This window comes from Takifugu rubripes, chromosome 2, assembly GCF_901000725.2.
Source record: "Takifugu rubripes chromosome 2, fTakRub1.2, whole genome shotgun sequence".
Taxonomy (NCBI): Eukaryota; Metazoa; Chordata; class Actinopteri; order Tetraodontiformes; family Tetraodontidae; genus Takifugu; species Takifugu rubripes.
In genome coordinates, this window is record NC_042286.1 from 3,682,349 (window position 1) to 3,707,402 (window position 25,054).

At 48.1% G+C, this 25,054-nt stretch overlaps 1 protein-coding gene across 1 annotated transcript; it reads right to left on the reverse strand.

Moving 5' to 3' along the window:
* Positions 1–338: 338 nt before the first annotated feature.
* trim9 (tripartite motif containing 9) lies at positions 339–21,267 on the reverse strand. The gene is given in 12 exon segments (XM_029829589.1): positions 339–3,072; positions 3,254–3,416; positions 3,491–3,794; positions 4,226–4,264; positions 5,301–5,439; positions 6,288–6,433; positions 6,593–6,656; positions 6,658–6,747; positions 8,195–8,305; positions 12,774–12,896; positions 13,335–13,430; positions 20,278–21,267. Coding segments are annotated over 12 exon segments (2,190 nt in total). The 5' UTR covers positions 21,115–21,267; the 3' UTR covers positions 339–2,994.
* Between the last annotated feature and the right edge of the window lie 3,787 nt (positions 21,268–25,054).

Consider the following 25,054-nt stretch of genomic DNA (forward strand, 5'->3'; position numbering starts at 1 on the left):
GAAGTGAAGCGGAGAGGTGAAAAGGTGGCGCATTTCAGGCGACGGCCCCGCCCAGCGCCGCTGTTGATTGGTGGATACAGACAGAGGGGCGGGTCCGTTCGATCAGACCCGCCCTCTTTCTGCAGCATCAGGAAGTGGCTGCCCTTGCTTTCAATGTTATTATCACATTATTTAGTTGAATAATTATATTAGAAATATTAAATATATTTAATTATCGGGCCTTTTTAGGGTTGTTTTTTATTTAAAGTTGTCGGATACATAAATCCCCAATTTGATCTGTTTTATCCACCTGAAAAATGAGACAACAGCAGCTGTACAGATGCCCAGACAACATGTGAGCTAGCTGACACCTATTTATTGAATGTTCACATGTACAAAAAACCCACAGAGGCTCAGTTTATAACTCAGTTCATTGTCATAGTAACATCAGCATGGATGCACACTCGTAGCGACTATAATGAAATAATATTAGTGACATTTTTCATTCATAAAACTCTCTATAGGCAAACATCGGCATCACTTTAAAGTTTTCCTTCAAACAACCAAAACAAAACAGCTCACTTTGGACTTAAAATAAAGTTATACTGCAGATCACACACACCTCACACACATTTGGAGTGTCGCACAGCGACTCTGAGTTAGTTTTTTTCATCATTCCTTTAGGTTTTACCAGATCCTGGGCCTACTTTTGTGTATTTACAGTGTATTTTTGGCCTTTTGGAAAAATAGATGTTACAATCATACGTGTGTATTTATTGTCAGGACAGAACTACACTTTTTTTATATATAAAATTTGACATTGGAGGAAAAAAAGTTGCAGGAAAAGCATTATTTGCACTGAAAAGTAGCAGAAATGTTTATCTGCTTCATGTGGATGAAGGCGGCAGCTCTACCAATTTTACAATCAATATTAAAGAAAAAATAAATACATTTTGTTGCACCTGACTGATATTCTCTTCAGTAATATAGCTAACTATTCTTGAATTTGCTGATAGAAAAATACATAGCAGCAGCTGAAGTCAGGCATGACGAACTCCACTGATGAAGCAATTGATTAGCTTTTAGCAAAGTTTTGTGTATTTTTCAGGTATCGGGGGGGTAAAGGCACACCCATGAAGCTGGAACACAGGATAGCACCTTGTGTAAATGCTAAAGACGCGGGCCTGCGATGCACCAGGAACCTTTCAGGGCAACAGTTCCCTCCAACTGAAGAGATGAATGCTAAAGCTAACAGAGCTGAAAATGTAATTTCACAAGTTGGCTAGGTATTTACAGTCTCTAGACAATGTGTTGTAAACCTTTTGCTGATTTTCTGCATGACTAGCTAGATCAGGAAGTTGGCGTGTGTTTTTAGTAAGCTGACAACCAACTCTTTGCTCACAACACCTCCATCACCATACCTAGCTGGCTACAGCATGTTAGCCCTCTTCACAGTGAACTACTTCTCGGCTGAAGTTAGCTTAGCTGTTCCTGCAGGTGTTAGCATCCGTGGCTTCATGTATGACACCAAATCCTGTCCACACTGTCTGCTAACATGATTGCTAAGACCTTTGGCCAAATGTTCACGGTCCCCAGAGGATGGACATTTAGGACTCTGGACCAACCAAAATGTTCAACCTAAAATCACATATATGGTGTATCTTGACATCATAATGAAGAGGATATTATTAGCATTAGCATTATGTCTCATACATTGTTGCCCAAGCACAACAGCACAAACATCCAAGTGCATCGAAGAGACAGAACTCGTTCTCATTATTACTGTAAAAGCCTCTTCAAGAAATAAGTTTAACTGGGATTTATTGAGCAACAAAAAGATTCTTCCTGTAATAACCATACATCAAATAAGAACAAAACTCAACATTAATAAGTCATGTAGCTGTACAGTTCTTTGTTTCAATGACAGTGTTACAAAACTGCTACGACTACAAGTAAAAAAAAAAATGATGCGAGCCGTTGTAGCTAATTCAGGCACCTTCATCGTTCTCTTTGTTAGCCAGTTCTCAGCACTGGTTGATGCACAGAACTGAAGTTATGCGGGGGTTATGTGTGTGTGTGTGTGTGTGTGTGTGTGTGTGTGTGTGTGTGTGTGTATTTTAGGATGGTACAGATGTCTCACACGTGCGAAGCCACTTAGAAAAGCACCCTCTACGCAGATGAGGATAGGAAAGTGAGACATGAGCATCGGACTATTGCTCTTGTACCAGAACCACAGCATGCGCTGACCTCTCCTGCTACCCCTAGTGCTCCAGACACGCCACAACGCTCAGAGCTGACAACAAAAATCAATACACCCAATACAGTTTATTTTATATAAATCTAGCAATAAATAAGTCAAAAATTGCTAATGCTATAGAGGCTTCTTCAAATGATGTACAACCTCCCCCTTTTCATTGAAATGAGCCTCTTTGCGTTCCTGCAGAGAGACTGAACAACAAAAATGGCTTTATGCTAAATATTAAGCTACACAAAGCAACCAGCTAGCTGAGCTAAATGTGATGACTTCTTGATCACCCTCTGGAGGTAGGCTAAAGGAACGCTAAGCTATAGAGCAGCATGTGCAGTCGCTAGTGTGGTTGTGCCACTTGGCGGCGGGTTACACACTCGGTAACTTGCACACCAATTGGTGTTTTAGCTCTGACTCCATTATGCTAAGCTAAGCTAACTGGCTGCTAGTAGAGGTGTATCTTTTATAGCACAGTAAAGTATGTGTGTCAGTCTCTCTGTATGAAAGCTAACAGCTGAAACATATTCTCCTATGTTTGTAGCCACACATGATTCAGGAATCGTCAGCTCGTGAGGATCCGCTGGCCCAGGCGTCCTGGGTCCAGGCGAGATAAAGGCATGGCTCGCGGCTGGACTGGTCCTCCGACACAGAGGAACGGGGTCAGTTGGTCGGGGGAGTGTGGGGGGTGGGGGTGACAGGAGGCGTATCATAGTTAAAGATTGACAGGCTGAACCCGAGGAAAACAGGTTAGGCAGCAGTGAGTCTATTTAGCATACGGATCCGGTGGGGTCGGCCTCCCCAGGAGTGTAGAAATCAGGGATGGGTAGTCCAGTGTGGAGCGTCACCTAAAAACACACAAGTGTTTGGGTTAGAGAAGCTGTTAGTATTTGTCCCACCTGCAGGGGGAGCTGTGAGGTTACATCCTCAGAGAGTTTCCTTTGCTTAGCCTTCACATTCAGCTCTTTCTCCCTCAGCTAAGATCAAGCCGTACATTAACCGGGTTAATTACAGAAGCTAAATCTTCACCTGGACGTTTCGGTTGATGCTGATGGCGGGATAATAGACGCCCTCCAGCCCCTCGAAGGCGACGGGGCCCTGCTGCTCGTCGTTGATGAGGAAGATCATGATCCTCCGTGAGAAGTCCAGCAGGATTCCTATCGTGGACCCTTTAGCGATGCCGCCGTCCGTCCTGCACAGATTAGCGGGTCAGATTAGCCACGTTAGCTTCTCTGTCGTCTTCCCTGAGGAGACTCCAGCGCTCACCTATTGGTGTGCGAGTTGTTGTGCATGAACCAGGAGCGGTTGTTGTCCACGTACATGGCCCACGCCTTGTCGTCCTTCCCCAGCATCACGTCCTTCCGCACGTCGCCCCGGGCAACGCCGAAGGCGGGATCCGGGTGGTTGTCATAGCGATCCAGGGTCATCTCCCAGTAGTGGACCCCGCGGGAGAAGGCGGAGTTGCCCAGCACCACCCTGTCGTCGTAGCTGCTGCACGTCACCGTCAGGTTGTCGTTGGAGAGCATGATGTCAGGGTGGGCGGAGGCGGGGTCAAAGGTGAACCAAGCAACTGCGGGACACACAGGGGTCACCGTTACCGGCGGAAACGCCACCGAGAGCTGATGAGCATGAGTTTGGAGGTGACGTGAGTCTACAGACTGGGGGTTAAAAGAGTGATGTTGATATGTAAATGCCTCATTATGACTTATTCAACTATCGTCTTAATCATCTACGACATCATCACGCCTTCGCCAGTCTGCAAACGCGTTCTGCTCCTGCTCCACATCGGCTGTTGTTAATGTTAACGTGCGCTGATGTTTCATTACGCAGCCTTATTTCCCGAAGGAAATAAGACATTTATTAGAAGAGCTTTTGACCACTGAAGCCCGCGGAGCCCCTCCCCAGCTGAGAGGAGTGAAGTGATGAAACAGGAAGTGGAAAAGCGGCAGTTGTGGGGGGGTGGGGGGGTGTAAACAGTCAGCCAACAAAAGCCGTTCGTACCTGTGTTTATAGACTGAATATCGCAGGGCGGGTGTCCAGCTGCAAAGTGGAGTGAAAGGGGGGGAAGAGAGGAGGGGGAAGAGAGTGTTGCAAAGCAGCAAAGCAGAGGGGGGGGGGGGTAAAAAAAAGCACGTTGGATCAGCGAAGTTGACAAGAAAACACAAAGAAACCCATCAGAGGACACAGAGAGGAGGACGTCGATCACGCGTTCTCTGTCAGCTCCTCTGATGGGTGACGAGCTGCCTCGTCTACATGGCAGCTGATGGGTGAGCCCGTGGGGGGGGGGGGGGGGGGGGGGGGGGGGGGGGGGTTGGAGAGGGGGGGTACCCAGAGTGGAGCCTAGAGCAGAGTCTCTGAGACAAGCTGATGCCCGAGAAGCTTCAGTGCTATTGAACCACAAACATGAAAGTGAATGAAGAAGGCGGTGGAACGTTCGGACCCTTCAGGAGAGCAGCGCTAAAATCTTAGAACAAATAGACAAATATTCCCGTTTCTCTCCAAGTTCCTCAGAAGGGAAATTCCTTCTGAAGATGCGGAGCGTCGCTCGGGCAGCGGCGGCGGGTCCTGCTTCAGATCTCGAGTCCAGTCCACATTTATTCGCGGTTTCAGGACAGCGAGCGCACGAAGGCGGCGCCGACGCTTCAGATTGCCTCTATGCTGCCTGATATCAGAGACACTCCAGGGGGGCGGGGGGACATTCTCATGGCGGGGGGGACATTCTCATGGCGGGGGGACATTCTCATGGCGGGGGGACATTCTCATGGCGGGGGGGACGTTCTCAATCCCAGCATCTACAGGCTCAGTCCCGCCTCTCAGGGTCGGTTAGCCAGCGTAGCCAATTAGCACGTTAGCGGATAATCTTGTAATATGCTGCTGGAGCTGCGATTTGGTGAAACTATGGGTAAAATCGCCGCCCCTGACGTGCTGCGGTGCAACTAAAGCAGATTTTTCTCTTCTTTCCTGCTCTGCAGAGGAAAACCAACGCTAACACGAGCCCACCGCGGTGCATCGTCCACGTTTCTCACAGTTTTGACACCGCGCCTGGACGTCGGGATGGAACAAAGGTGGGACGTACTCTCAGAGGTCTGCATGATCAGGGTCTTGCTGTACTGGCCCACTCCGCTGGCGTTGAAGGCCTTCACCCTGGACTTGTACGTGCTGTGAAAGTGGAGGCCGTCCACCGTGCAGATGGTCTCCGTCCCCACGTAGACCTCCTGCGGAGACACACAGTGAGGAGTCGTGATGCAGGACTGGCAGAGCTGCCTTCGCTAACCCCCCATTCAGCGCCGCTTCCGTTGGAGCGTCCCCCACTTGGCAAATAACCCAGCGTGGGCGAGGCTGCAGCCCACGCCACGGTAGAAATAGAGCCGAGGACACGCCGCGGCGAGGAGCTGCGTTGGCGAAGCCCCGTGAGTCAACTTCCTCTATGCTTCCATCAAAAATGCATCATAGGTGCCCAAGATAAACCTCCGAAGGGGCCACACAACTGCCGACAGCTCGCCAGTTAGCATTTGGCGGCTACGCTCGAGTTTGAATGTCAATGATCAGCTTTTGATCAGACAGCAGTAATTATCTCCGTGGGGGGTCGCGAAGAAGGACAGAAGCAAACGTTTGTTTCAGGGTCACAATATTGCGTTTAAATCAAAAGTGTTTATTCTTTTTCAGGCCGGAACCATGAAACCGGGTGGAGGGTTGAAGCTGAAACAAACCTTTTGTTTTCTAAACCATAGCATCATATCGGGAGTCTATGCTAAAACAACTGAAACGCTCCTTTCAGATCCTATTTCCAGTAAAGTGGGCAGAGGTTTAACGTGACTGTAGGAGAATGTAAAGATCTCCCAGACCGATTGTGGGGGGGGGTCAATAGGCGCCCTGTGCAGGGCTAAACGGAGGAGGAGGATACCTTCTGCATTGTACTGGCGCCATTGTTCGACGGGGTTAAGTTGCCGTTATAACAAAGCGAGCGGGGGCCTCAGCGTGCAGCTGGGGGGGTCTAAGGTGGATGGATTACACGAAGGGATCATCTGCACGGCCGACCGGTCCCGAGCCCCCCTCAACTCACCCTGAACGGACCCCCGTTCCCATCGTCCAGCTCCAGGATGTACCCGTCCACGGCGATGGTGGAGAGCGGCGGCTGTTTCCATGACAACGTGGCGCTGTTGTTCTGAGTGCAGCATTCTTCCAGCTGCAGCATCGGAGCAGCTGGGACTGAGGGGGGGGGGACCCAAAAACACAGATTACAGCCCGCAGAGTCCTGACAGCACCAACATTGATCACGCAGAAATGAAAGACACACGGATTCATAACGGCATCAAAGGCTCCACAGGACCGGAGTGATTCCAGGATTCCTGCTTCATCTCCTCTCACCTTTCATCTGGACAAAGTCCAGCTGGTGGATGGTTTGCAGGAGGGGCGCGTTGTCCAGGGTCAGGGTCGAAGTCGCTGGTCATCCTGGGCGTCAGGGTGCCCTTCCCCCACTGCCCCTCCGTCATGTGAACCCTCCGGATCAAAGCATCTGAGATCTGGAGACGCCAGTGACGTAAATGTTATTGTGACATTAATATATCCTGTATACATGCTGCCCCCCCCCCCCCCCCACACACACACACAACCATGGAGGAGCCGCAGGTTCTAGTTAGCTCCATAATGAGTGTGGCGATCTAGCAAAGATGATGTCATTCAGCACACACTCCTCACACACTCCTCACACTCTCCTCACACACTCCTCACACACTCCTCACACACTCTCCTCACACACTCACTCCTCCTCACACACTCCTCACACACTCTCACACTCTCCAACTACACCTCCTCACACACTCCTCACACTCTCCTCACACTCTCCTCACACACTCCTCACACTCTCCTCACACTCTCCTCACACACTCCTCACACTCTCCTCACACTCTCCTCAACACCCTCACACTCTCCTCACACTCTCCTCACACACTCCTCACACTCTCCTCACACTCTCCTCACACATCTCCTCACACTCTCCTCACACTACCTCACACATCTCACACTACTCCTCACACTCTCCTCACACTCCTCACACTCTCCTCACACACTCCTCACACTCTCCTCACACCTCTACACTCACACACCCTCACACTCTCCTCACACTCTCCTCACACCCTCCTCACCTCTCCTCACACTCCTCACACTCTCCTCACACTCTCCTCACACTCTCCTCACACTCTCCTCACACACTCTCCTCACACTCTCCTCACACACCTCCTCACACTCTCCTCACACTCTCCTCACACACTCCTCACACTCTCTCACACACTCCTCACACTCTCCTCACACTCTCCTCACACACACCCTCCTCACACTCTCTCCTCACACTCTCCTCACACTCTCCTCACACTCTCCTCACACACACCCTCTCCTCACACCCTCCTCACACTCTCCTCACTCTCCTCACCCACTCCTCACACTCCTCCTCACACCTCCCTCACACACTCCTCACACTCTCCTCACACACTCCTCACACACTCCTCACACTCGCCTCACACACTCCTCACACTCTCCTCACACACTCCTCACACTCTCCTCACACTCTCCTCACACACTCCTCACACTCTCCTCACACTCTCCTCACACTCTCCTCACCACACTCCTCACACTCCTCCTCACACTCTCCTCACACACTCCTCACACTCTCCTCACACTCTCCTCACACTCTCCTCCCACACTCCTCACACTCTCCTCACACACTCCTCACACACTCCTCACCTCTCCTCACCTCTCCTCACACACTCCTCACTCTCCTCACACACTCCTCACACTCTCCTCACACCTCCTCACACACTCCTCACACTCTCCTCACAGTCTCCTCACACTCTCCTACACACCTCCTCACACTCTCCTCACCAACTACTCAACACTCTCACACACTCCTCACACACTCCTCACACACCCCTCACACACTCCTCACCAACCACACGACTCAGAGAAGCGTCTGACCTGCAGGAAGCCGCTGGGGTCGTTCTCCTTGATGACCTCCAGGCAGTACTCCATCAGCCCTGTGGTCTGGCGCAGTTTCACAGTACAGTGGGAGATCTGGTCCCGTACCACCTGGAGAAAAGGTGCAAAAGAGGCGGGATGAAAAGAGCAGCAACACCAGCCACCTTTCAGCCACCTTTAAACTCTCTTAAATCACTCTGGAGCCGGACGTGAGGCACGTGGCGTTGCTCTCCTGGAACGCTGCAGCAAAACGTCGGAGGGAGCGGAAACGGGCGAGCCGCCCTGTTACTGACGTTAAAGGGATGGAAGCGACATTTGGTTTTCACACGGACAGTCGTCAGCACGGTTACATCATGAGTGAGGCTGTTAAAAAGCCTCTTTCGGGGGAGGGGGGGTATGCTATCATCATTCTCTTATCTCTGCCCCCACTTCCTGCAACAACATGACCCCTTTCAGGTGGTGTGTGTGTGTGTGTGTGTTCTTGTATTTGTTACCGTACCTATTGAGTACCACAATACTTGCTCTACCAGCAAAGTGAGGACATGTCCTGTCCCTAAAAGGACTGTTTGGGGGTTAATGAATTGGGTCAGAGGTCAGGGGGTGCATTTTGATGCTTAGGAGCCAGGTGATGTGTTATGTCTGTGAAAGTCCTCACAAAGATAGATGGACAAGGGTGTGTGTTTGTGACACTGTCCACAGAGCTGCCTTGAGCGGCGTGAATGAAACGGAGTTGCTGGACCTGGAGTTGCTAGGTAACAGAAAAGTGCTGCTATCTGAAGAGCTGAACAAAGAGGAAAATCCTTTCTGCTGCTGCCAAACACACGAGGACGAGTGACAGCAGCCAGAGAGCAGCCAACGTTTCAGGGGTGCAGAAAAAGTGCGTTCAAAAGCACCTGAACACACAACACTGGGAATTTAGCCACGGAAATGGTCCCTTCCTTCCATTTGGTCTTGATCACGCTATAATTTACTGATATGACTGGATTACTTGGTGTATATTTTAAACTGTACATATGTCAATTGTAAATTTGTATGTAGATTTTGCATTTGATACTTTAAAAGGGACCTTCATTGTTTAAAGTGCAATTCATTTTTTTGTAAGTGATCTTGTTGAGTGACAGGCTGTTTGGGAGGCTAAGAGATGTTTATTTAGCCAGTCTAACCAATCAAAGCTGCTCAAAAACCCATGCGAACGGGCTCCTCTTCCTCAGCTGCTTCCTCTTGTGCTCATTATTTGCAAAGGCTGCAGAAAATCCCCATCACAGACGCTGGATTCACATTTTTGAACTTCCTTTATTCCTCCAGGCATCGAATGTTAGACGTTTTGCCACGTTTCAGCTGAGGCAAATGAAAACCAAAATGCATTTTCTCCTCCAAAGTTCATAAACTTTTGTACTAAAAGTATTTCTGCTGCCATAAAACGACTTTCTCTTCATAACTATTAAATATCGCTGCTTTGTTTATACTTATGAATGATTCATGTTGGCCATTAGCCAAGGTTTTCCTACATTTTTGCTAAGGTTCCTGTGGAACAGTACACCAGAACTGTGTTCACCCTCACCAGCCTGTATCGCCCTGGCTGACCTCCCCCGTCCCCTCCCTGCTGACGGAGGCCTGGAACATCCACAGCCCTGCAGCGCCCTGACTGTTTCCCCACTGCTGCAGCAGCCTGTCAAGCTCTCAAACCCACGGTCCCGTCTCCGCATGCAGCCGGAGTCAATATTCACTTTCTGCACAACCTAGAGACACTGGAACTGTGCACCGCTTCATGTTCTTCTCTCGGCGCTGACACTCGTCCATGCTTTCATCGTCCTTGTTCCCTGAAATCTGCCCTACATCGCACCGGGACGAGATAAAAGACAAAGCTGCCGGTGGCAAAACGGTTGTGCTCGGAGATGGGCAGATAATGGGCACGGCAAGAAGCACGCGAGCAAAAAGAGAGCTGGAGGTTAGCTGAGGAAACTGGGAGAGAAGAGACAGCATAATGGAAGTGGGCCACCGTTTCTGCAGCAGGCTCCTGCACATGTGGTTGTCACGGTGATGAAGCACACGGCCGTGCAGAGTCCCAACACTGCAGCTAAAACAAAAACAAGGACAGCGATCATCCCAGCAGGCGAGCGAGAAGTGGGACGCAGAACCTTAGAACATCACACGGACTTTTCCCGTGGCTCATCACTGAGTTGTGACCAAGTTGTTAACAACATGCTGTAGCCGTGACAACAGCTAACTCACCGCATTTATTCAGCATCTGGTCTTTGAAGCTCTTTCTTCCCCGATCAAACTAAAACAGAATACACCTACAATCTTAGATCAGATTCTGAATGCGGTTTCGGTCCATAGTTTCTCCAACTTTACAGATGGACCACAAACAATGCAGTACCCCTTCAAACCACAGGGGTCGGTATTGGACGCAACCAGGGAAAGCTTTATTTTTATGCATAAGTATTTATGTGCTAAACATCCCAGCTCATTATCTAGGCTGTCTGTAACTAGACTTAATATCTAGATAGAAATATTCTGCAATTTCTGTAGCCATGTCATGCCAAAGGATTATTCCAAATTAGATCTAATAAGCAAATACTAATGTTGTGTTGTACATTTGGCCAGTCTAAAGGACCTGCTTTTCTTTGGATTACAGTTCCGGCTGTAATCATCAGACCACTGCGGCACTGTTGGTCCTGTGTGACTGCAGCATCAGAACCTCTTTACAACAGCACAGGCTTGAATACAGCAGACAACAGTCTGAGATTAGGATTTTAAAATGATTAAATTATACTAAAACACTGCGTCATAATAGAGATTATGGAGGAAAGAGGAATATGAGGGATTATGTAAAGTGGGGAGAGTGTGAAGCAGAGAGGAAAGAGAGGTTATGTGAGGTGAAGAGGCAGAGGAGACGTGTGGCACAGCGATGGGAATGGCACTGTTAAAGGACTGGAGGAAATAAAGATCATAGAAAAATGAACTAACTTGCCAGCGAGGATGGAGGAAATGGAAATATTGTCTACTCTAAGAGCGACTGTGTGACGCTAATAAGAGAGAAATGAGCCACAGGAAGAGGACGCTGAGTTTCTGCTCATCTAAATAAATTAATAAATCAAATTAAACTGAATAAAATCCCTCATCTGTTTAAATGATGCTAGGATGAAATATTGACAGCAGAGCAGAGTCCTGGCTAATGTCTTCCACAGCCAACAACCGCCACAGACTGCTCTTTATTCACGGTCTCTTTTTGCTGGAAACTAGCAGTTAACTGCTCTCATGCTAAGCTTAACACCAGTCTTCATACCAACACGGTCATTAAAAATTCCCTGTGATAGATTATCAATTAATTCAGTCTGACCTTTAAGAAAACTGGCTGCCTGGAAAATGAAGATAAAGCAGCCAATCGTGTGTGAATATCTGGAGAAACATTCAACCATTAAAGAATCTGCATGCAGAAAAAAACCTGATTCATATTTGTCAGATCTGCTTCCCGCCTCTGCTACTTCACACAACAGGCTGAAGGGGCCCTGGTCACCATGGTGACCATGCTTGGTGTCAATGTGCAGAACCGGAGTGCTGCAGTAAGAAGAGACGTGTGTTTGCGCTGTCACAGGTCTGGCTGAGCTTTCCCCAGCTTCTGCTCATTAAAAGAGTTCTTTATATGACAGAAACAGCCCAATTTAATCAGGACGCTTCATTAGCAGCTTAATCAGACGTGAATAAACACGCATGGTTGGCATTTTGACACACGCGAAAACTAGCTTTTCATATGGAAATAAATCCAGATGCTGCACATAAAATAATTGAGTGCTCGTGTCAGAGGGGCTGGAGGTGCCTGCAGTGATCCCCCCCCCCCCCCCCCGTCGAGGGTTCGGACATGTGCCTAAAGTGAGACGGCCTCCAGGACCAGACAGGGAACACACATGCAGGTTCTTGCCTGTGAGGGTTAGCTTTAATGAGTACGTGCTGAGAGATCAACCTGAATTTCAGATGTGGCGGATGGCGGGTGGGGCCCAGGCAAGATGGGCCTGTTGATGCCTCCACATGTGTGGGGGAAGATCTTAGCTGCAGGCCAAAAAAATGGCTGCCGTTATTTACAGGTAACATCTGTGGTGCCTTTGAGCAGCTGCTTGCAGTTTTTACCTGTAAAACTGCAGAAGCGGAGCTGCCAGACAAAAACCTCTCAACAAAAGACGGAACGCTGGGTGGACGCTTGCAGCAGAGGCTTTGATGATGATGATGATGATGATGATGAAAAAGAGTTTTCCAATTTGGATTTTTGAGCCGCATTAGCACAGAAATTCATTAGCACAGACGCCTGCGTGTGTTTGCGTCGTCATGTGCAGGCATGTGTGTCTCAAACCACCAACACGTGTGAAAACTTGAATCTACAGAGCAGCCGAGTGTGAAATTGGATGCAGTACAGCACAAATCCGTCGCTCCCTCCTCCTCCTCCTCCTTCTCTCACGTTGGCTCGGTCTCCCTCTGTCCCAGATGGTCTCGAGACAAAACCTTTCATTCCCACAGACTTTAATGATGAAATCTGAAACCATCTCTGCCGCGTCCGTCCGTCACAGACGTGCGGGTGGCTCACCTTCAGTTTGTGCTCGTGCTCTTTGTTGACTTGAGCCAGCAGTTGTGCTTTGCGGCGGGTCAGGGCCTCGATGAGGGCGTCGCACTGCGCCACCAAACAGGCCTCGAACTCTACGCCGTTCTCCTGCAACACAGCGAAGGAAGTAGGGGGGGAAAGATCTGAGACGGTGAACGAAAATGCAGGAGATGGTGGTGATGAGCGGGACGCCATTAGCGTCGCAACCTCACACAGCCACATTCTCCCCATGACGCGCCCCCCCCCCGCCGTCACGCAGTGTTTAATCTCCACTCATCTGCTTCATAAACTGACCGCAGCCTTCTGTCTCAACACGCAACAGAGCGCCGGAAGCATTTTAACTTGTCATGCTGACAGTAAGTCCAATTATTCATGACTAAAGTCACTCTGATTTAGCGCTAGTGGCGTCTGAAGCCCCTGTTAAAGACTGTGGCCTTGCTCGTTCCACTTGTGGTTTTAGGGATTACGGAGCAGAATGAGGGATTATCTCCATCCTGGTGCAGCCATGAAAGAAGAAATCTGCACCTGCTTCTATTGTCTAAGTACCTGGATGTGCTGCACCATGTTCCTCAGCTGGACCAGGAACTCTTTGGCCTCAGTAGCTCGATCTGAGAGGCCGTTGAGAGCTTGAGACAGCTGACCCTGTGAGATATATATATATATATATATATATATATATATATATAGAGAGAGAGAGAGAGAGAGAGTTGTGTTAGAGGCACAGTGGCAGAACAATTGAAACAGTCCTTCATAAATATGGAGCTTTAAAATATTCCTGTGTTTATGAAACATCATTAATCCAAAAGTCAAGCAGCAGATGAGCTCAAGTGAAGCGAAATATCCCAGCAAACAAAATGGAAGTATTCTGGTCACTCTGGAAGCAAAGCTGCTTTTCCTGGCTGCTGAGAGTCTGACATTTGAAAGTGTCGGAGCACTCACCCCAGGTACCAGACGCACCAGAGGGCTAATTCTCACGGACGAATATGACATTTGGAAGAAAAACGAAGACGATTTGTGGACAGAAACGGGGCTCGATTCTTGAATGGTCTGGTGCTGGATAATGCAGAGGACGGCACACGTGACGGGAAATACCAAGGCTTTGGATGAGTGTGATGAGAACGGCGCTCCTGTTTGGGATAGCGGGGAATCAGCGGGGTGTTGGTGTATGAGAAGCAGGGTTATGTGAACAGAGGGGTCAGGACACGGCCTGGCCTCGTGGGATCCCTGTTCGGTTCACTGAACAACAGTCAACTTGGGGAGCTTGTGGTATTCTGTTCATATAAGAGGACATTAAGTGATTTTTGAAACAAAAAGGGGTGCTTGAACTCCAGAAGATAACAAAAAATCCTGAAATACTCCAAAGGTAGGGGAATCAACAGTGTCAAGCCAGCCAGCACACATCCAACGTTATAGCCAGTCAGATGGGAATACGTCGGCAGGATCCGGCAGCTGACCTTTAACCCCAGCGTTGGGAAAACCGTGACAGCTGCCACTAACATGATCCGACTACACCAGGGGACCGGCCGAGCTGGTAACAGCTGAGCAAAGACTGCAAAATATTCTTTTGTGTGGGACTTCAAAAGAACTTCCTGCTTGTTATCATGGGACCCTGTCGGAGAAACGTCCGTGCTAATTTGGTGTGACAAGAATATCTAATGGACTAAATAAATAAATAAAATGCAGGAAAATCATAACTTGTGTGGAGTCCCACAGGGTTCCGTCCTTGGTCTTTTTCAGTTTTTTCCAGTATTACAGTGAATATGCTGCCCCTGGTGTCCGTTTAGTTAAGCTTCATCTTGTGGCTGAGCCTAATCCAATCCTGAAATAGAAACTATGTTATAGTCAAGGGCGATTTGTTTTCTGGCTGCTGATGCTTTTTATGTTGTGGTTATTGTAGCATCATAAAATTATGAGGAAGCAAAAAAACATTTGGGTCCTCTGAGATAAGCCTCAAGTCCATCAGGTTCTAGGCCCATCAGGTCACTTAAACCAGCCCTCTAAGCTGCGGTGACATGGACTATATTTTATCTTTCAGGTTTCCCATTTTCCTCTGCGCTGCGGCCTCTTTGACGGCACTCGCGGCTCACTATCGGCGTGCGTTTGCCCACAGAGCAGATGAAATGAAAAGCACTTGATTGTCTGGAGGCGTTTTTCCGCAGTGTCTATCAGAGAGCCTGCAGAGCTCCATCCTCAAAACCAGGTCAACACGTGCCGTGAAACTAGATGCTTTCTCTACATAGCTTAAGGCTACTTCCTGCTAAAGACTGTAGCATCTCACCAGAAGGTCGGCATGTGGGAAAAACAAGAATTGTGCTCAACAAAGGGTTGAAATACTGAGCAGGACTAACTTTACAGGATATTTCAGTTGCTACACTGCTAACCTGTCCATCCGGTCCAGTGGTTGCTGCACTGTATAGACAATGCTAGCATGTTTTTTTTCACGAGGGCCTCTTTCATCTCCATTTCTACGTGTTTATTATTAATGCAACTCAACTCTAAGCCTGTTGAGGGATGCCTCCATGTTGCAATACATGACAGAGGATTTGTTAATGTGGTGTAGGGAGTTTAGGGTGTCCCTGCTAATCATCTCAGTAATTAAGCCGAGCAGGAACACATGCAAGGCATGAATAATTCATCAGCAGCTTCGAGGCTGTTCTGCTTGCTTCGTGTTTTCACCATGGCCGAGCCTTCTCACCAGCCTGTCAGAGGTAAACGAACGTGTCAGAGGCAATGGTACAACCAAATCTCCCTCCAGGCGGTGGGAAGTGAGAGGACAAGAAGATGTAGGAATAATGCCAATTTAAGCTCTTAAAGCCGCTGCAGAGTAAAAGTAAAAGTATTCCCCTATTGGCTTAACATAAAACCACATAAATCTTCTGTCATTTCAGAATTTCATTTATCTCCAAGCTTAGGGTGTGAGCATTTTCAGTGGTTTTACACAGTATTTAACCTAATTTAATCCTGTTTCTGCAGAGGTTTATTCCATATTTTCACTCCAGTATGGTAACAAAGTGAGTAGATATTAATGCCTTCTTCTAGCAGCATGATTCCTGCCTGTACCACCACCCCCCCTCCCCAAAGAGTAAACAAGTAGACACTTAAAACCAAAAGGTTGCAGCTGTTCACATGCACTGTTACATGCTATATTGATGCTACTGTATTTTACTCTCTGGGGAGCTGTTCTCAAACATCTTCTTGCATCAAGATAAGATTGGGCTGGAGTGTGTAACTGCTGTGTGTCTTGTGAAACGGCCTCCCACACGTGGACCTGAGTGGCAGGTGCACTATTCATCACATCCCTGCTGCAGCAGCAGTCGCTAACTAACCACACGCAGGGGTTGTAATAAGGAGGGCGTCTGGAAGTTGCCACAGTTTCTTCACGTGAGAAACTTCTTTGAAGGCACCAGGGGACAGCAGCGAGGAATTTGGAGCAGAACTGAACTATTGTCTGTGTGTGTGTGTGTGTGTGTGTGTGTGTGTGTGCGTGTGTGTGTGTGTGTGTGTGACAGTACTATCTCAAAACAAAGCCTGAGTTAATGGAGCCTGGCTGCAGACTGGACTCTGAGACTCTGTTAAAAATCTCATCAAATTTGGTTCATTAGGCCCGAGATCGCTTTTCCTCTTTCAACGCATTTTCATGGTAGCTGGAGGGATGAATATATCTCTGCCCATAATGGAGGAGTGCGTACCCAACAGCTTTAGGACGATTGAGCCCTCCCTCCCACTGAGGTTGACTATCAAGCCTTTATCTTCATCCCACACAGTCCTCCATGATGAATAATCATTCAGCCACTTTAATAATCCTATCAGAGTAGATGTGAGGAAAAGATGTTTTGGTGGTTCAGGTCAACTCGAAAGGTCCAGGAACTCATCTGGAAAAGAGATACAACATATTGTTCTCTAGGATCAAACACAGTTCATCTTCCAGCTCTTCCTGACAGGACCCTGACATTAACAGAATGGGTCTGTCTTAGAAGGTCTTCTAAAGCCTCCAGAGGGAGACTCACCAGTCAAATAAATTCAATTATTAAAGCACCAGTAACAGTTCACTCATTGCCTCAAGGTGCTTTTGCATTAGCCTGATTGTGGACTGGGTTTGGACACCCCTGCTCTAGAGCAAGAAAGGATGCAAGAAAGAAGAGCATTTAATGGGATCTTGAGCAGAATGAAGTTCCTATAAGGGACCAATCTGAGGACAGCCAGGACCAGGTCCTTATCCATCTTAACTGGTATCATTTGATAGTCCAATAAAAAGCAAAAACAACATCTGTATTTCACACAGAAAAAACAACATCGTCTGCAAAAGGGCCACAATGCTGATGGTCCCAACCCAGATCTTCTCCTCACCCTGACCTGTTGCCTTAAATACCAAGCAGCTCCGTGGAGAGCCTGCAGCCCCGATGGACTCAAGCACCACAGACATGTTTGGATTTGTTCAGAGCTCATGGAAAGGGCTCATAGTAACAACTCCACCGAGGAATATCTGGTATCAATAAGACACATGTCCAGAGTAGACTCAGAACTCCCACAACCCCCCTAGCGCGGATCTATTTCTCACCACCACCGTCAACCTCACACCAAGGACTCAACCAAAAAGCGTTCTTGAAATTTCATCTATCAGCTCACAGTTTGAGATGAACCCTGTTGTTTTTCATGAAATCCCTAGAAAAACAGGTCATTTAAGGTGGTACAGCTCAAGTAAGCCTCAACTTTCTTCAGTTTGAGAACAGAATTGCACCTGTACCTCTTCTTCAGTTGCCAATGAACATTTGCTACAGGACACTTTGGTGCTGTCTTTTGTCTGGATGTCCTGGTTACTGAGCAGCCACACAGCAGGATTTACTGGGAACACAATATATCCAGCTTGACAGCTCGCCTCATTACTATTAGCAGAAGGGCAGAGATCCTGTCACCCCGGCCTGACATTTCCAGGCCTTTCTGTCCCCCCCACTGAGCTCAAGCAGAGCTACAGGAAGCTCATCCAGATGCAAATCCCCCTCAATATCAAGATGGGGCTTCCTTCCACAATCTGCCTACTCTGCTCTCATTAGCCCAGATTCCAAGGTGATAGTGCTCAGATGGCCCATCTGTGTCGGCTTCGGATCAGCCCGGGCCGTCTGTCTGTGTCACGAACCTTAAGATCAAACACCCGATGTCTCCTCAACCTCCACTTTGGATGGGGTGGTCCAGAAGACCAAGGGATGAACTTTTTTGACAGTAAATGTGGTCTGCCTCCATTATGGAGTGCTACTTTATGGAGATAATCACATTCATTTAACAGCCAATATGCAGCCTCGGGAGGAATTTGCAATCCCCTAATGATGGGGGGAAGCTTCCATTGACCTTCAGGTCACTGGGGGCCACCTCTCTTCCACCACAGATTGGTTAAAATGCCAAAAGTGTGCTCAACAGACTCTGAAAACAGTTCACGCGCACTACCAACTTGTAGAAATGGAGGGTAGCAACAGGTGGGCCAATAAAAGCAGCAACTTTCAATCATACAGAAAGAATTCAATGCGATATAATTAATCCCCTTTAAATGCAACTAAATGCTCGAAGACACGGCAGAGCCTGACCCAGATCTGTCCTAAAGGTGCTTCGTGATCCCCTCTGTTATCCCTGACTGAATGGACACCATTCATAATGTATGTAACGTGGATAACAGATTAACATGGACACTCTGTCTGCTCATAAACCCCTCTGACACAGATATGATCAGGCAGATGAACAATTGGATGAGTCAAACTATGAAGTTCTGAATATTTTGACTTGTCCTTTGCGACCGAATTTGACTTTGGAGGCATGAAATGGCTTGGTGTCATAGTTTAGACACGGTCATGTCATGGTACTACAGGGTCTAGGCGTGTATGATGGGTTTCTCACATCATCCAGTACCTCTGAGTCCTAATGCTGCTCGACACCAAGAGGGAATCGGTTGCCATGGCGGCAGGTGGTTCAGCTCTAAAGAGAAGTGTTTTAGGAAGACAAATAGAACAGAGTCTGTCCTCAGGTTGCCAAAGGTGATGCTAGAGAAGTACAAGTTCGATATAAATCTGGACAGGAAGTGAGAAAAGCATCTATTTATCAGCTCTGAAATGTGGCAGCTGCACTATTTTTTATTTACCAGTGACAGCAAAAAGTTCATGGTCTGATCACATACAGCAGCCAACAGCTCGGACCAGACTTTATTGGTGAGAAAACTGATGCGCATGCAAAAGCAGCTTGGAGTTTCGTACGCTGGGCTCTGTGTTGGGGTGTGATAAAAATTGACAACATATCTGCGGGAAACGGAACCCAATCTGGATACGAGGAACACCCAGAAGCCCTGAAAGATGCCGTCATCATCATCCACACTGCCAGCACAGAGCTGAAGGCCATCTGTCACAGCTACTGTGGGCCAAAACGCTTCAGATATCAGGTCAGAAATGAGAAGGAACCATGAAAAGAAGCCAAAAACTAGACGAAAGAAAACATGCTGACACCAGTATCAGTGCAATGGGTCAGCATCTAAAAATGTATCTTTCAGATATTGCAGGATGACTTGTGACTGGTGGTAATCCTGAGGTCAGTGATAGGATGCCCCCCTGGAGATTTTCCCATCAGTTTCTCAATCTGAGGTAATGTGCTATCTCAGCAGCCTGTGGAACAGATGATTGAAGCGGAGATGTGTTCAAATTGCTATTTTGAAGACATTCTGTCATTGAATCTGCGCATGTGTGGGTGAATTCTCAAATTCTCCATATTTTTGGCACTGCAGTAACTATCACTACATGCTGCTCGACTGTGTGTGTGCGTGTCTATGTGCGTGTGTGTGTGGGCGAGCGCTGATGTACTTTATCAAGGTCTCCATCCACCCACATTACTGGAAGTTCTTCTGCAGAGGCACAGAAATAAACACTGAAGCCCACAACAGCTTCAGCTTCTGAAATAGCCCCTCGGTCCGCACCCAGGGCCTGCATCTGTGCCCCGCCGCCTCTTTTTAAAGCATTTGGTGGCCGTGCCTAACATCTCGAGGGCGCCTGTACCAGCCGTCGAGGCAGAGAAGGGAGTGGAACATATATATATAGGGGTGGAGGAATTTGGTGCATGAAGAAACAAATGGTCGGCTGAAATCGTGCCTGGATGACCCCCACAGCTGGGTTCTGTTGTGCACGAGTGCGGATTTATGGAGGCAGATTCTCCTGCTGCTCCTGTTGTCCACGTGTGGACAGAATCTTAATCAGAGCTGCGTTCGTTGCTGACAGCTCTGCACGCTGGAGAGCTCCCAGCTGTGAGGACGTGCCTCATTCAGCTGTTGAATTCACGTGAACCGCGCGCAGCGGTGCGCGTCAGACGGGAACGCTCCTCTACTCAGCTGAATCCTGCGAAGCATTCCTAAAGCTGATGCGGCAGCGGAGCCAGAGCAGACTTGTTGCTCAGCTCAAATCTGAGACTCACGCGCACGACAGCAGCACACGGACATGTTGACGTCTGGTTTTTACGCACGTACCTTGTGCAGTTTCCACATTGCGCCCAGAGCTTTGACTTCGTGGGTGCCGTGTTTTCCCTCCTCCAAGCACTGGTAACACACCGGCGTCTTACACTGGACGCAGTACATGCTCAGATTCTCCAGTTCGTGCTCCGTGCATGTGGATATTTTGCGGGGGCTCGCGCGGCGACTTATGCGACCCTGCGCCGGCGGCACCAGGCGATGCTTGGCGAGGGGCCCGCGGGGAGGATGGCACCGCAGACGGCAAGGGTCGCAGTAGAACACGTCGCACTGCTCGCACATCACGGTGGCCTCCTTCGGACTCTTCTCGCACAGTTGGCATTTGAGGGCAGCCGCTTTGCTCTGCTGGTATCGGTCCACCACCCCCTCCAGCACCCGGTTCTTGGGGAATCCGCGGAGACCCCGCTCGTCCAGGATGAGGCTGCGGTGACACTGTGGGCATGTGATGCAAGAATTACGCGGGATGGGGGGCAGCGAGCCCGGGTGCGGTAGCAGGTGCTGCGGCGGGGGCTGTTGAGGGACGGTCGGTGGGAAAACTCTAACCCCGTTTGGAGATTTCTGGCACGGGGTGGTAGGAGTGCTGACGAAGCCCCCGTATGAGCCATAGCCACTGTCCGCCTCGCTGTACAAACTCATTTTATCCAAATCCAGATAATCGTAGTCGGAGACCCCGGATCCGGAGGCTCGGCTGCTCTGCGGGGACTCGGCATCGGGGGTCTGAACCAAAATATTCCGAGCACACGCCAGGCAAATGTTGTGGGAGCACGGCAGGATGATGGGCTCCCGGTAAAAGGAGCCACAGACGGGGCATTTCAACTCTTCCTCCATCTCATCCATGGCTGCTTCTACGAGGCGGGAGCTTCCTCTGCGGGGCGCAAACGCAAACTCTGTTGATTATCGGCGCTGCTCGTGCGTAAAAGACGCTCTGGCACCGTCTGACCGACTACAGCCAGCGCAACCTTGACCTGAAGGGGGGGGAAAAAAGAAGCGTCAATGCCGGGGAGGAAGACCACAGCGCGATCTTCACCAATCAGCAAGCAGCCCGGCTCACGGCCGATTACCATTGGACAACAGGGGGCGGGTCCCGGTCATTGATTGGACAGCGCGGCTGTCACTGAAGGCTGTTAATGAGCTTTACTGCGATACAACAACAGATAAAGTGTTTAAGGCCTTACTAAGCGTCTAATACCAACCTAATTGCAGGGGATTATATGAAACAATTCCGTTTAATAGAGCATAAATGATTATTAATATGAGTGCAGACGCTAAAAGCGTGTTAATAAACTGAGCCATAAAAAAGAAGGCTATTGCTTTAGAACAATAGTCTGGATGTGCAGTGAGGGGCCTCAGTAGTTACGCATATTCCTGGAATCAGCATCAATCAGAAGAGCTAAGCACCAGAATAAATAACATTTGGTGTCATAAATAATAAAACAACATCCAACATTCCCATCAGATGTGACATTTGGTCAATGAACCGTCTTTGATCGTGTTGTTATTTACTTTTGTTGTAAAATAAACAGGAAAGTTATAAAATCTCCCAGCACCAGGACGGATTATCATAAAATCCAGGCTTGAGTCAAAATGTGGCTGTACAAACCACGCAACCCTCCAGATCCACTGCACACGTTGCAGGATCTTGCTTGTTTGTTTGTTTTTAAAATGGAAAGCTTCTCACAGCTGCTGATGGACCCAAAAAAAAGATTCAGCCTCATAAAAGTTGTGGCCTCATACCTCAGCCATCTTTGACACTGCCATGGCAACACGAGGACCCACTTTGAGTCCCTCAATAGGGCTGTTGATGGGGAAATTATGTGCAATAATCCCATTTTACTGGGCTGTTTCCCAGACCTGCAGAGGCTGACGTGTGGCCACGCCGTGTGATTACATTTGCATATTATGTAAAGCAGTTTGGGAAGGAGAAGGGCAACTTTGTCTGAAGAGGAGAAGTCTTGCGATGCATGAGAATCTAAAACGAGTCTCGTCTGTCATCAATAAATGTTGGAGTTTTGTGTAAATATGTAACAAACGGCAACTTTATCCACGGTAACATTCTCTGGGATTTCGGTAAAGACAGTGAAAGCCAACATTCCCGCACAAGATCGGCTATTTCCAGCCCCGCGTTTGCTCCAGTGCGATGCCATTGTTCTCTGCGTAATCTCCTCGGTTCGGAGGCGTGCTGCATCTTCCTGTGTGCTGCCTCGGAGCAGATGATGCGGCCGATCCTTCTAAATCTATTTCCTTTCCTGTGTTGGTGCCAACTCTCTCTCCTGCTGTCAGGACACCCACAGCCAACGCTCCGACAGAAAAATAACATCTCCGTTTCAGGCTTTAACGTCACATGACGTCGTCACAGAGGTGTCGGCGTTGTTCATGGTCAGGCCGTGTGAAGGAGCATCTTCTATTTAAGAGGGCAAAGTCAAAATCTCGCTTCCTGTAGCATCTTGAGCTTCAGCCGGAGGCCTGACAGGCTAATCTGAGCATGCTAGGTGCTTTCAAAGACCCAGAGCCTGGCCCCCGATCAAGCACTTTTATTCAACAGTGGCAGGGAGAAACCTTGAGCTGGACCCTCCTGCTGATGGCCAACAACCAGAGAAGGTGCCTGCACTAACCTCTCATTACGCAACATCTTTCTTATCACCACCAGCTGCTTGGTGGCTCCCTGAAACTTTTGGTGACACATAAAGTCAAAGTCATGCATCCGTGTGTGGGTGGAATCTTTTAAAATGAGCTCATGTGTATGGATTTGGTGCCATCTGCACCCTTCAAGGTGACCTGGAAACTATAATTTCATCTTGCAGTGTTGTTTAAATGAAACCCTCAGGGAGTGAAACTTGTAAATATTATCATATAATGCACAAGGAATGACTTTGTTACTTCTGTGGAAGGAGCGAGATTTTCGTATGCTTGAAAAAGAGCGATCGGAGCTACAGGTCGGAGCTGCACTCATGGAACACATTTCCATGTGTGTGGGCTGCCTGAAGAGCCACGTGAGGCCAAAGGCCCGCACGTGCAGCATCACTTTCCAGGTCCCTCGTGCAAACGTCCAGGCTCTGCAGGGAGCTTGTGCTGAATTAATAATGATAATTGGATCCTGCAGTGCAGAGTCTGGCGCAAAGTTCTTGCAGCACAGAAAAGTTTATGACTGAGTAGTGACAGAATGTAGCTAAGTACGTTTACAACATGTCTTCACGATGGAAATAGCAGCTAAGCCTGAGTGGAAATCTGTGTGAAATATAGTTAAAAATCAATAAAATTGAGTTGCAATGGACAAAGTGTTGCGTGTTCCTTTGACTGACCGTATAAGATCAGATACATCACGGATAAACAAGGGGTCATGGCCAGAATACGATGCTGTATTTGCTTTTCTTGTTTCCCACCTGCAGCAGCGCATCCTCAGTCCACGCGCTCCCTCTCTCCCAACCCCCACAGAGACTCCAGAGGGACTCCCCACTAATGGAGTCGGCTCCCGTTACCGCACGCCGTAGGACTCCTTTGTTTAACTCCAGTGTGGTGAGCAGGTGCAGAAAAGTGGAGCGAAGACAAAGAAACCAGTGTTTGAGGAAGACGAAGATCAGGAGTGTGCTGCATTTTTATCCTTAAAAACGGAGATGTGGTCAAATTGTGCATGAATAAGATTTATTTTACTTCTTTTGCAACATTTCCATGTGTTGAATGCCAATTTAATAGCATGTTGAACAGTGTTTTTGCCTGCTATTGAGCTCTTTGCCTCTCCTCATTGTCTTTGTCTCAGTTGCAATGATCCCCCAGATTTCCTTAAACTCCGCCCCTCAGGTCTCCCTCCAGGTAAATCCGTCCTGCCATTCACAGTTGACCTCCAGCAGGCAACAGGAGGTTGTAGGTTGTCGTGGCGACAATCGATTGGCTGGCCTGCACGTCTCGTATCCCCGTCTCACAGCTGTAGCTCCCCTGGGTGCAGATTAACAGGCTGTGTTCAATGCCGACACAACAGGAGGGCTCCACAGAAAAAGATCAATGCTAACAGTTATTTTGCTAGCAGGGTAAGTCCTCTGAAAGGGTCTGCACACATTAATATAGAGTTTAAAATCTGAGCTGCAGCCTGCCAGACAACCAGTGATTTAGTTTGTTCCCTTAGAACCTTTATTTTATACTACTGTTTTAGTCTCTCAGTTTTTAGTTTTTATATCCATAATCTTAGTTTTCTGTTTTAGCCCCTTTGTTTTTAGGCTTTACTCATTGTATCATGTATTGCAGTTATACAATTCACCCTTTCTTACTGTCTTTTCTACTTTTTAACGTGTTTTTCCTTATTCTACCTTATACCTTTTATCTTTTTTTTTTTACTGTTAAACGCCACCATTTTGTAGCTCCAGGAGGACTGTTGATCAATCTCTCTCTATGCTGATGATGTAGCACAATCTGAAATCAGCTCTACATTTACAGCACAGAGCAACAACAGTTACCAATCGCAAACAGGCTGTTAATCCATTTTCACCAAATAAATATAAACAGGATTATGCTGAAAAACAGGATGGATATCATCCTAGATATGATGACATTCTGCTGTTTGTTGCCTTAAATTCTTTAGTTATATCCTCATAAGCTGTTGGAATGAACTCACAGAGACTTAAACAGACTGATGTACATGTAATTACCAGCACTAAAAGCTATCCTTTAGCGTCACAAACATTGATGGCAGATTCTGACATGTTTTTGCAGAGGAACTGGCCAAAATTATAAGCTCAGTAGGGTCAAAGGTCAGTGAGTGGGGATGTCTCTTTGCTAAAGCACCACT